Genomic DNA, 13588 nt, shown 5'->3' on the forward strand with positions numbered 1-13588 from the left:
CCTCTGACACCACCTGGTATAAGGTCCAGGATGGCAGGGTGCTCGACCCCAGTAATGTACTAGGCCATATGCACTGCCCTCAGTAGCACCTTGTGGTCGGATGCCAAGCAGTTGCCATATGAAGCGGTGGAGCAGCAAGTCAAGATGCTCTCGATGGTATAGCTGTAGAACTTTGAGGATCTGAGGGCCCATGCCAAATCTTTTCAGCCTCCTGAGGGGTAAGAGGCCATGTTGTGCTTTCTTCACGACTGTGTTGGTGTGTCTGGACCATATTAATTCTTTAGTGATGTGAACAGCGAAGAGCTTGAAGCTCTTGACCCGTTGATGTGGGCATGCTCGGCCCTCCGTTTTCTGTAGTCCATGATCAGCTTCTTTGTCTTGCTGACGTTGAGGTTGTCACTGACCTCCTCCCTATAGGCTGTCTCATTGTCGTTGGTGATCAGGCCTACCATCATCGTGTCGTCAGCAAAACTTTTGATGGTTTTGGAGTCGTAGGTTGAGATGCAATCATGGTTGAACAGGGAGTACAGTACGGGACAAAACACGTACCCCTGAAAGCCCCCATATTGAAGGTCAGCGTGGCGGATGTGTTGTTGCCTACCCTCACCATATGAGGGTGGCCTGTCAGGAAGTCCAGGATCCAATTGCAGAGGGAGGTGTTCAGTCCTAGGGTCATGAGCTTCAGTAGCGGAGAGTGGGCAAAATCAACGGGGAAGGAATGCCAGGAAAAAAAGCCATATTACAACCTATGTGTTGTGATAATTGCGTTGTTTGTTCTATAACCTGTTAGTTCATATGCCTTGACACCGTGATTTATAGGTCTACAGCTGAGACAATAAGACACAGTGTCAGAATAAATTCAACCACATCTTTGTTTCATCTGTCCGAAGAAGTCCACAAAACATATTGCATGTCACAAACCCTTACATGACCTACAGAATGGTCAAGCAAATGAATGTTTCCCACATTTTCGGACTACTAAACAACTATTGATTTAGAACCACGGAGAGTTAGCGCAAGTCGCAAAGAAAACAGGTGTTGCCTCCACTATTCCAGCACCATTTCAACATCTAATACAGTGACAACTAAAATATACCAAAAACGATTTAGCCCAATCAACGTAAGCTAAATATAGTGTGGCTGTCCATGGTACTGATTTATGTGTGTGTGTGTGTGTGTGTGTGTGTGTGTGTGTGTGTGTGTGTGTGTGTGTGTGTGTGTGTGTGTGTGTGTGTGTGTGTGTGTGTGTGTGTGTGTGTACGTGCAAGTAGAAAAAACATGTTGACTGATCTTACTTGTAGAGAAACGCCAATGCCATTCTCCTCTTTCATGTTGCCTTGGCTACTTGGCTAAAATGCTGGCTCGCTACCCTAACTTCCTTTCACGGGGAACGATGCGCCAGGCCAGCTAGTTAACATTAGCCTACATTACAGTGCATTCGGAAAGTATTCAGACCTCTTGACTTTTTCCATATTTTGTTACGTTAAAGCCTTGTTCTAAAATTGATTAAATGTGTTTTTCAAACCCTCATCAATCTACACAAATTACCCCATAAGGACAAAGCAAAAATAGGTTTTTAGCAATGTTTGCAAATGTATTAAAAAAAAATGGAAATATCATATTTACATAAGGAATTCAGACACTTTAATCAGTACGTTGTTGAAGCACCTTTGGCAGCGATTACACCTCGAGTCTTCTTGGGTATGATGCTACATGCTTGGCACGCCTGTATTTGGGGAGTTTCTCCCATTCTTCTCTGCAGATCCTCTCAAGCTCTGTCAGGTTGGATGGGGAGCATCACTGCACATCTATTTTCAGGTCTCTCCAGAGGAACTCTGGAGCTCTTGTCAAAGTGACCGTCAGGTTTTTGGTCACCTCCCTGACCAAGGCCCTTCTCCCCCGATTGCTCAGTTTGGCCGGGTAGCCAGCTCTAGGAAGAGTCTTGGTGCTTCCACAATTCTTCCATTTAAGAATGATGGAAGCCACTGTGTTCTTGTGGACCTTCAATGCTGCAGAATTTTTTTGTACCCTTCCCTAGATCTGTGCCTTGACACAATCCTGTCTCAGAGCTCTACGTACAATTCCTTCGACATCATGGCTTGGTTTTTGCTCTGACATGCACTGTCAACTGTGCGACCTTATATAGACAGGTGTGTGCCTTTCCAAATCATGTCCAATCAATTGAATTTACCACAGGTGGACTCCAATCAAGTTGTAGAAACATCTCAAGGATGATCAATGGAAACAGAATGTACCTGAATTCAATTTCGAGTCTCATAGTAAAGGGTCTGAATACTTATGTAAATAAGGTATTTCGTTTTTTAAATGTTTTATACATTTGGAAACATTTCTAAAACCTGTTTTCGCCTTGTCATTATGGGGTATTGTGTGAAGATTGATGAGGAAAATTTGTTTTTGTTAATTTTAGAATAAGGTTGTAATGTAACAAAATGTGGAAAAAGTGAAGTGGTCTGAATACTTTCCGAATGCACTATATGCTTGGATCAGAATCCCAATTATAATAATTGGCCAGTACGGAGAATAAAGTAAAACCACAAGTCCAAATCCCTATCTACATCCATGGCTAATAAGGAAAGGGACGATTTTAAATATGCAACAATTCAAGTTTTCTGTCAATGACGTTTGTCTTCTGATGTGATTGGTCTGAAACCAATCCCGTGAGACTTTTCTTTGGTGAGCCAGGACCATTCACAGCTGAGCTCACTCAATTTAGCACAATGCTGATTGGCTATTATTTTATAATGTTTTTATCAAGGGACGCCAAATGCTCGCTGGCTTCCCTTGCATTCAAAGCTACGGGCAGCAACAATGTCATACGCTTTTTGATCAGACACCATAGATGGGCTACACATACAGAGACAGAGGGGTGCTGTTTCTTTCAATTGGATGCTTTCTCCGGTGAGAGACATTTAACCTCCTGCGAATTAAAGGAAATTTATGAAACACAGAAAGACAAAAGCTAAATTATTTTTATGTTTTTTTCTTGGTCATTTTTTTGGGGAATCCTGGCTTCCTTTGGCATCCATGAACACACGCCAATGCTGAGCATAGTAATGAGCTTGGAGGGCACTATGGTGTTGAACGCTGAGCTGTAGTCAATGAACAACATTCTCACATAGGTGTTCCTCTTGTCCAGGTGGGAGAGGGCAGTGTGGAGTGCAATTGAGATTGTGTCATCTGTGGAACTGTTGGGTGGTATGCGAATTGGAGTGGGTCCAGGGGCCATGTGAATCTTAACTTGTTTAACCTTTTCACGTGAGTTCCAAATATCTCGGTCCCCCCAGCATGAGTTTTCTTATGTGTGTGATGCCAGAATTTGTTCTAAAATGTAATTGTTACGCAACAGGACAGTTAACTGCCCTCAAATCAAGGCTCGCTGCCTGCTAATTATAGGCTATGTTTCAAGTTGTACATTTTACATGATTTTCAAACAGTTTGAAATTATGTGCGTTCCGCCTCCTTATTAATGAACATAGAAGTAGCCCATTTCACCGTGTCAGACAATTTACATTAGAGGCATGCTATGCTAATGTAAGGCGAGGATTAGCTAGATGAGCCGGATACATTTTTCTACTCCATGAGAGCCCAAGCACTCCCCTAAAGTTTTCTCAGGTCATATGCAGATATTTGTGCATCTCCAGTCAGAACAGAACCTGCCCAAACTTTTTCCCCCTGGTGCATTTTCCGGCTGGCGCCCGCATTGCCTTTGTCATTGTTTTCCTTACTAATAATTACTATGTGAATTCCTATCAAAGTACATTCCTTATTACCTTATCATAATACAGTTTCTGTGTATTGTGTTATGTAATTTCTACTGTAGCACACCTTATTTATGTATGGAGTATAATGTATTCTGTGTGTATTCCTTTACCGTGCACCCTTGAGGTACTGATTTCAAAACTTTATGGTGTTATAGGAGAATTGTGCTTATGTAAACTCAGAAAAAAAGAAACATCCCTTTTTCAGGGCCCTGTCTTTCAAAGATATTTCGTAAAAATCCAAATAACTTCACAGATCTTCATTGTAAAGGGTTTAAACACTGTTTCCCATGCTTTCGAAACAATTAATGAACATGCACCTCTGGAACGGTCGTTAAGACACTAACAGCTTACAGACGGTAGGCAATTAAGGTCACAGTTATGAAAACTTAGAAAACTAAAGAGGCTTTTCTACTGACTCTGAAAAACACTAAAAGAAAGATGCCCAGGGTCCCTGCTCATCTGCGTGAACGTGCCTTAGGCAGGCTGCAAGGAGGCATGAGGACTGCAGATGTGGCCAGGGCAATAAATTGCAATGTCCGTACTGTGAGACGCCTAAGACAGTGCTACAGGGAGACAGGACGGACAGCGGATCGTCCTCGCCATGTCAGACCACGTGTAACAACACCTGCACAGGATCGGTACATCCGAACATCACACCTGTGGGACAGGTACAGGATGGCAACAACATCTGCCCGAGTTACACCAGGAACGCACAATCCCTCCATCAGTGCTCAGACTGAGAGAGGCTGGACTGAGGGCTTGTCGGCCTGTTGTAAGGCAGGTCCTCACCAGACATCACCGGCAACAACATCGCCTATGGGCACAAACCCACCGTCACTGGACCAGACAGTACTGGCAAAAAGTGCTCTTCACTGACGAGTCATGGGTTTGTCTCACCAGGAGTGATGGTCGGATTCGCGTTTATCATCGAAGGAATGAGCGTTACACCGAGGCCTGTACTCTGGAGTGGGATCGATTTGGAGGTGGAGGGTCCATCATGGTCTGGGGCGGTGTGTCACAGCATCATCGGACTGAGCTTGTTGTCATTGCAGGCAATCTCAATGCTGTCCGTTACAGGGAAGACATCTTCCTCCCTCATGTGGTACCCTTCCTGCAGGCTCATCCTGACATGACCCTCCAGCATGATAACGCCACCAGCCATAATGCTCGTACTTTGCGTGATTTCCTGCAAGACAGGAATGTCAGTGTTCTGCCATGGCCAGCAAAGAGCCCGGATCTCAATCCCATTGAGCACGTCTGGGACCTGTTAGATCGGAGGGTGAGGGCTAGGGCCATTCCCCCCAGAAATGTCCGGGAACTTGCAGGTGCCTTGGTGGAAGACTGGGGTGACATCTCACAGCAAGAACTGGCAAATCTGGTGCAGTCCATTAGGAGGAGATGCACTGCAGTACTTAATGCAGCTGATGGCCACACCAGATACAGACTGTTACTTTTGATTTTGACCCCCCCCCCCCTTTGTTCAGGGACACATTATTCCATTTCTGTTAGTCACATGTCTGTGGAACTTGTTCAGTTTATGTCTCAGTTGTTGAATCTTGTTATGTTCATACAAATATTTGCACATGTTAAGTTTGCTGAAAATAAACGCAGTTGACAGTGAGAGGACGTTTCTTTTTTTGCTGAGTTTAGTTACATTTTTCTATTAGTTATGTAAAACAATGCTAACGCTAATGGAGTCAAAGAAGTATTAAACCTTTAAAGCTGCCCTGGCCTTATCATGACCATTGCATTGGCCTGTGTATTCATTTTGCCCTCATAGCTCTACTACCCTGCTCCCTAGTGGAGCCCTTGTGGAGCTCTTCAGTTATTAAGTTACTTCTTTGTAATATGGATGTATTGCTATATCCTGATATTTCATTATAATTACCTATAATTCCTCTTTATTCTGTACTTTCAGAAACCACACACACAGTATTAAACATAACATGCCAACATCGTAACTTGAACTGGACATCTTTCTTGCCGAAGATTGAGGACAGCTTTTGTATGCTCGCAACATACTGTTTGGAGAGGGAGTAGGGAGGATGAGGGAGTGAGGAGGTGGGTGAGATATTATCCATTTAATTGCATAATGGAACTGTATTTGATTTGTATGTGAACTGTATGTCCAATTACAAAAAACCTTGTTCAGTAATCATTTCATTTGTTAGCCATTGAGGACAGCAGTACCGATCAGATGGAAAAATATATACCAATTGGTGGTTTTCCTAGCGCATGCCACAAAGCTGTTCATCATGTCCGCCATATCCACTGCCCCCATTTTGCGATTATAGTCAAGCACACAGTCTGGGTTGATCTTTCTCTCACCCATCAGGTGGTCCACCTTCCCTGTGGCTCTCTTCTCCTGTAGGTCCAAGGCATAACGATTGGTCTCCTCCACTATGTCTCCACCACTTCCTCTGTCAGAAATAGCTTGAAGCACTCTGCCTCGGAGGGAGATGGCAAGGGACTTTGCACTCCCGACTGGAACTCATCAAAGCAAACAGCAGGACCAGGAAGGGTGAAATGGCTGGCGGCCTTCCAGCTACCGCAGGCCCTTCGTACTTTACCCACTGTTGGTCTCCCTCCATCACCACCAGCATCTTCAAAGGGATCTGGGACTTTGTCGGTTGGAAAAGGTTCCTCAGATTCAGGGTTCTCAATGGCCACAAGGCTGGGGGCAGCTACTCAGTGTCACTTTCAGAATCTGATTCCTCACTGTCATAGTCAGAATCATTGTCAGAATTGACAAAAAACTCCAGAATTTCCGCATTTGTGAGTTGTCTCCTTTTGAAAGACATTGCTAATGCTACAGCTTAGCCCACTAGCTACATACATAAACAACAACACTAAATGGCTCCAAGTGAGTGTCAGGGGAGATGTGATTGGCTGCCGTTGCATTGATACTGATGATTTGTCTCCACAGATGGTTTAACGTAGGCTTATAATTAGCTACAATTGTCCCTGACACAATGACCAGATAGAGCTGTTGAAGGCCTAGCTACTCCATCTAGCCACAACAGTAGAAACGTAAAAAAAACTATCTGTGGCGATCAGTATCATTACACCGGCAAGAGCCACTTGTATCCATAAATCACTGTCAGAAAATGGTTTGTGTGGTAATCATTTCTTTATTTGTTGTTTAATTCATATGTTTTCAAGTACTGGTGACAAATCATGCATTCTGATTCTTGCATAGATTTTAATGGGCACATATGATGTGTGTAAAATACTTTTTCAAAGGTTGTACTGAGTATGATGAGCTAATGCTAAGCTATTTGCCCGGCTATGTGTGGAGCAATGTTTGTTGACATTATTCAATACATTCTGGTTATCACATAAATGTCTGTCAAACCAAAGATATTATAGAAAAACGAGGTGATGGGATGGTTCACTCATCTTTCGAGTAAACTTCAGGAAGAGAATGATGGGAAGTAAATGATGGTAGATCACACAGCCCCTTTCGCCTTTGAAATGCATACTGCAAACAGACCCAACTCATCTTGTCACCTCTTCTTATATTTGGTTGACACAGAAAAACAAACATGGCAGTGCGGACAAACTCTGCCCACCGTCAGATTACATTAGTGTTTTAGAAAGTGTTTTACTCAATTACTTCAATCACTGGTGAGCTCACCCGTGATTTGATAAATTGTAAATAGTAATTGCTCTTAGCTAATTCATATTATGGTTTCTATCAGCTGAGAGTTGGCTAAATATGACAGTTTGCGTTAGCTCACTCTTTATTCAGTTAGCACTAGGACTAATGTAGCCTACATTTCTCCGATATGGATGAGAATTGTATTACACTCTTGCTACTTCTGTGAATGTCTGAACATTGCATCCAAAAATAAACTGCTCACATTGAGGACATAGCGTTATAAAGACTGTTTTTATAAGAAAGAAAATATGTGAAAAAACGGTGTGGCCAGCTCAAATGCTAGATGTTCTAATCAAGTGTTCTAATCACACCGGTTTGCTGCATGGACCACTGTGAAAGGATCACACCTGTGTGTTTGTGCACGTCAAAGGGATAAAGGTCTTATTCACATTGGCTATGGAGAGCGAGATCACACAGTCGTCTGGAACAGTTGGTGCTCTCATGCTTGGTTCAGTGTTGCTTGCCTCGAAGTGAGCATAGAAGACATTTAGCACATCTGGTAGGCTCATGTCACTGAGCTGCTCGCGGTTTGGTTTTCCTTTGTAATCCATGATTGTTTGCAAGCCCTGCTACATCCAACGATTGTCAGAGCTGGCCTAGTAGGATTCAATCTTAGTGCTGTATTGATGCTTTGCCTGTTTGATGACTCGCCTGAGGTCATAGCAGGATTTCTTACAAGCGTCCATATTAGTGTCCCGCTCCTTGAAAGCAGCAGTTCTAGCCTTTAGCTCAGTAAGGATGTTGCCTGTAATCCATGGCTTCTGGTTGGGCTATGTACTGTACGTACAGTCAATGTGGGGACGTCGTCTATGCACTTATTAACCTCTCTGGGGTATGTGGGACGCTAGCGTCCCACCCGCGGGACACACTATTCAACAGCCAGTGAAATAGCAGGGCGGCAAATTCAAAACAACAAAAATCTCATAATTCAAATTTCTCAAACATACAACTATTATATCCCATTTTAAAGATACACTTCTCGTTAATCCAACCACATTGTCCGATTTCAAAAAGGCTTTACGGCGAAAGCATAACATTAGATTATGTTAGGACAGCACCTAAACAAGAAAACCACACAGCCATTTTCCAAGCAAAAACCAAAAATACAGCTAAAATGAATCACTAACCTTTGACGATCTTCATCAGATGACACTCCCAGGACTCAATGTTACACAATACATGTATGTTTTGCTCGATAAAGTTCATATTTATATCCAAAAAACCCATTTTACATTGGCGTGTAATGTTCAGAAATGTTTTGCCTCCCAAAACTTCCGGTGAATGAGCACATCTTTTTACAGAAATACTCATCATAAACGTTGATAAAATATTAAACTGTTATTCAAAGAATTATAGATACACTTCTCCTTAATGCAACCGCTGTGTCAGATTTCAAAAAAACTTTACAGCGAAAGCACACTTTGCAATAATCTGAGTACAGCGTTCATACATGAAACCAAACCCGCCATTTTGTGGAGTCAACAAAACTCAGAAATAATATTATAAATATTCACTTACCTTTGATGATCTTCATCAGAATGCACTCCCAGGAATCCCAGGTCCCCAATAAATGTTTTTTTTGTTCGATAAAGTCCATATTTATGTCCAAATACCTCCTTTTTGTTTGCGTGTTCAGTCCACTACTCCAAATGCAGAAATATGCCAAACGATGTATAGCATCAATATTTAGGACGTTTTTAACATCAATCTTCAGTAATATTCCAACCGGACAATTCCAATGTCTTCAGAAAAGAAAAGGAACACAGCTAACGCTCACGTGAGCGCGCACCTCTGAGCTCATGTCATTTTCTCACTCATCAACTTCCAGGCCCTCTTGTTCGCTCCATATTCACAGTAGAAGCATGAAACAACGTTCTAAAGACTGCTGACATCTAGTGGAAGCCTTAGGAAGTGCAAAATGAACCCTAAGTCACTGTATACTGTATAGGAAATCACTTGAAAAACTACAAACCTCAGATTTCCACACTTCCTGGTTGGATTTTTCTCAGGTTTTTGCCTGCCATATGAGTTCTGTTATACTGACAGACATCATTCAAACAGTTTTCGAAACTTCAGAGTGTTTTCTATCCAAATCTACTAATACTATGCATACCCTACCTTCTGAGCCTGAGTAGCAGGCAGTTTAATTTGGGCACGCCTTTCATCCGGACGTCAAAATACTGCCCCCTACCCTAGAGAAGTTAATGAAGCCGGTGCCTGATGTGGTAAACTCCTCAATGTTATTGGATGAATCCTGGAACATATTCCAGTCTTCGCTAGTGAAACAGTGATGTAGCTTAGCATCTGCTTCATCGGACCACTTCCGTATTAAGCGCGTCTCTTGTACTTCATGTTTGAGTTTTGGCTTGTAAGCAGGAATCAGGAGGATAGAGTTATGGTCATATTTACCAGGGAGGGCGAGGGAAAGCCTTGTATGCGTTTCTATGTGTGGAGTAAAGGTGATCTAGAGTTTTGTCGCCTCTAGTTGCACAGGTGACATTCTGGTAAAAATGAGGTAAAACAGATTTCAGGTTCCCTGCATTAAAATCACCGGCAATGAGTAGTGTCACCTCTGGATGTGTATTTTCTTGTTTGCTTATGGCCCTATACAGATTAGACATTAGAGATGCATGGTATGCATGTGCATGTGTGCAGTCTTTGTCATGACAACAAACTACACCCAATAAACAATAATATTTTCAAAAATAAACCTTCACATACATTATCTTACTAAAACTGTCAGCGTAATAAGGGTCACTCTTGTTATTGTTTTATTATTGAATTTGTAAGCAGATGGTGTCATTCAGCACCATCTTTTGGCCGCTCAGGGAATAAGACCACACAACTTCCAACAACCCACCTTCCAGGGCTGCACACACTTAATAATAATTTGGTGGGTGCTTATATTTGTCCTTTTTCACACATATACTAGTGTGTATTAATATCTGAATTGGAAATGTGTTTTTTGTATATCCCAACTCCCCCTGACACACCCTTGGAGAGTGGGGCCATGGCCAGGGTCTGCCATTATCTTGGTGACACTGGAGCAATTAGGGTTAAGTGCCTTGCTCAAGGGCACATTGACAGATTTTTCACCTTGTCGGGTCGGATGCTCTAACGGCTACACTTAGAAAAAGAGGTGCTATCTAGAACCTTAAAGGGTTCTTTGGCTGTCCCCATAGGAAAACCCTTAGAATAACCTTTTTTTGGTTGCAGGTAGAACCCATTTGGTTCCAGATAGAACTCCTAGAACCCTGGAACCAAAAATAGTTCTCCTAGCCGAAGAACGCTTTTGGAACCCTTTTTTCTAAGACTGTAGGCTACCTGCCGCCCACATTTAACCTGAACCCTGTACGTGTGTGTCCATTAGTGTATATCTCCTGAGAGTAGAGCATGTTTACTGAGAGCAGATAAGAATCGTTCCCATAACCCACTCCCCAGTGTGGGTGTGAGTGTGTGTGTATGTGTGTGTACTCACCACGTTGTGACAGGGGATAAAGATGTCACTGTAGAGTAGTGCACACTCTCTCTTGGCGTACGGCTGTCTACCCAGGTCTCCTTCACACGCTCTCTTCACCACATAGTCACTCTCACACTGACACACGCAGGCACGCGCACGCACACACAAACACACACACACAAACACACACACACACACACACACACACACACACACACACACACACACACACACACACACACACACACACACACACACACACACACACACACACACACACACACACACACACAGTGAGTGGGTGTCTGATTTCTCTTAAATATCACAGGTAGGCCCTAGAGACGCAGGAGACTGGGTTGAAGGGTGGAAGCAGGGGGGGGGGGGGGGGCAGTTGGAATAAGGGTAGGGGCGGGGAAATAGACCTCTTTCACTTTCCCAACTAAAGAAATGTTCCCCCTTTTAGCCAGCTGGTATTCATTACTCTAGGCTTAATTTTTATCATTAGAGAGAAATCCAAAAATCGCTGTGAATCTGTTTAGTTCAGTAGTTATCGTTCCAAGTGGGAGTTAGAGCAGATGGTTCGGAGTTTAAAGTTCCACTTTGTGTGTGTACCTGTCCCAGGGCCCAGCTGTCTCCAAAGCCCTGAGCATTGCTGACCTCCATGTGACTGGACGTGGTCATGTCATTCACCGTCACACTGTCAAAGTTCCCACACAGACCACTCAGGAGACCCTAGAGACAGACGGGGAGAAAGAGGGAGATGCGAGAAAGAAAAAGACGGAATAGGGGTGGGGGTGGGTGGATGTGTGACTGTTCCAACTCAGTTCTGGAGAGAGAGAGAGAGAGAGAGAGAGAGAGAGAGAGAGAGAGAGAGAGAGAGAGAGAGAGAGAGAGAGAGGAGAGAGAGAGAGAAAGAGAGAGAGAGAGAGAGAGAGAGAGAGAGAGAGAGAGAGAGAGAGAGAGAGAGAGAGAGAGAGAGAGAGAGAGAGAGGTAAAAGTATCCTGACCTTCCACTGTGGTCCAGCTCTGATGTGCACGGTTGTCTTGCGGTCCCAGAGAACGGTCAGGTCCTGTTTGGGGAAGTGGATGGCTGTGTAGTAGCCTGCTGACCACAGCTCAAACTCTGACCCCTTACCTACCACACTGGAGGGGCTCTGGATGAAGAGAAGAGATTACACACACACACACCACACACACACACACACACACACACACACACACACACACACACACACACACACACACACCGGACCAGACTTTGGTTTTGACACATCAGAGTGTCACATGTACTAAACACATAAACTCAAATAATTTGTTTGTTAGAGCGGCTATCAGATCAGTAAGAGTTTCTAGCTAGTCCTAAAGGAGGGTTGGTACTGTCCACCAGGGAGCGCTCACGGACTTTCAGGTTTTAGAGTGAGAAGGGAAAAGTTGGTGTGCATGTGTGTGTGTGATGCGCACAGGCTGGCCTGAGTTGTCGTTGAAGTAAATCTTGGTGAATCCAACATGGATGACCAGCATCTTCATACAGACGATCCCACTCTGATAACAATCCTTATTCTGGGCCACGATGGACACCTCACCATCTATACTCTGGAGAGAGAGAGAGATAGGAGAGAGAGAGCGAGCAAGAGAGAAAGAGCAGTCCTTATCCTGGGCTACTATGGACTGCACTTCATCTATACTCTGGGGAAAGAGTACTGTGTGTGGTGTGCAGGTCTGTCCCCAGGGCTGATAGAGTGCATTCCTGGCGCTCAGTGTTCCTCTGGGGGACTCTGACATTTACAGTAGCAACATCACATTCAGGGTAGGGAACGTACTGAATGATGCAGATAGCAAAGTCATGAAAAGAGCTGACATACACTATATAATTACAAAAGTATGTGGACACCCCTTCAAATTTGTGGATTCAGCTATTTAAGCCATACCCGTTGCTGACATGGGAAAAAAAATAAAAAATTGAGCACACAGCCATGCAATCTCCATAGACAAACATTGGAAGTAGAATGGCACGTGCTGAAGAGCTCAGTGACTTTCAACATGGCACCATCATAGAGCTGCCCCGGTCAAGTGCTGTTATTGTGAAGTGGAAACGTCTAGGAACATGAAATGGGTTTCCATGGCCGAGCAGCCGCACACAAACCTAAGATCACCATGTGCAATGCCAAGCATCGGCTGGAGTGGTGTAAAGCTCGCCGTCATTGGACTCTGGAGCAGTTGAAACAAGTTCTCTGAATCACGCTTCACCAACAGGCAGTACAACAGAAGAATCTGGGTTTGGCAGATGCCAGGATAACACTACCTGCCCGAATGCATAGTGCCAACTGAAAATGTTTGGTGAAGGAGTAATAATGGTCAGTGGGGGGGGGGGGGGTTCATGGGTTCGGGCTAGGCCCCTTAATTCTAGTGAAGGGAAATCTTAATGCTACAGCATACAATGACATTCTAGACAATTCTGTGCTTCCATCTTTGTGGTAAAGGCCCTTTCCTGTTTCAGCATGATAATGCCCCCGTGCACAAAGCGAGGTCCATACAGAAATGTTTTGTCGAGATCGGTGTGGAAGAACTTCAACCCCATCGAAAACCTTTGGGATGAATTGGAACGCCGACTGCGAGCCAGGCCTAATCGCCCAACATCAGTGCCCAACCTCACTAATGCTCTTGTGGCTGAATGGAAGCAAGCCC

The 13588-nt window shown here is 43.9% G+C and overlaps 1 protein-coding gene across 1 annotated transcript in view; it reads right to left on the reverse strand.

Moving 5' to 3' along the window:
- LOC106573511 (otogelin-like protein) overlaps positions 1-13588 on the reverse strand; it is a 56682-nt gene that overhangs the window by 14516 nt on the left and 28578 nt on the right. The window contains exons 23-26 of the mRNA XM_082963251.1: positions 12365-12496; positions 11911-12057; positions 11516-11635; positions 10922-11038 (exon numbers count right to left, since the gene is read on the reverse strand). Coding sequence (XP_082819377.1) covers positions 10922-11038; positions 11516-11635; positions 11911-12057; positions 12365-12496 — 516 coding nt within the window. The remainder of the gene's footprint in view (positions 1-10921; positions 11039-11515; positions 11636-11910; positions 12058-12364; positions 12497-13588) is intronic.

This window comes from Salmo salar, chromosome 16, assembly GCF_965601325.2.
Source record: "Salmo salar chromosome 16, fSalSal1, whole genome shotgun sequence".
In the NCBI taxonomy this organism is placed as follows: domain Eukaryota; kingdom Metazoa; phylum Chordata; class Actinopteri; order Salmoniformes; family Salmonidae; genus Salmo; species Salmo salar.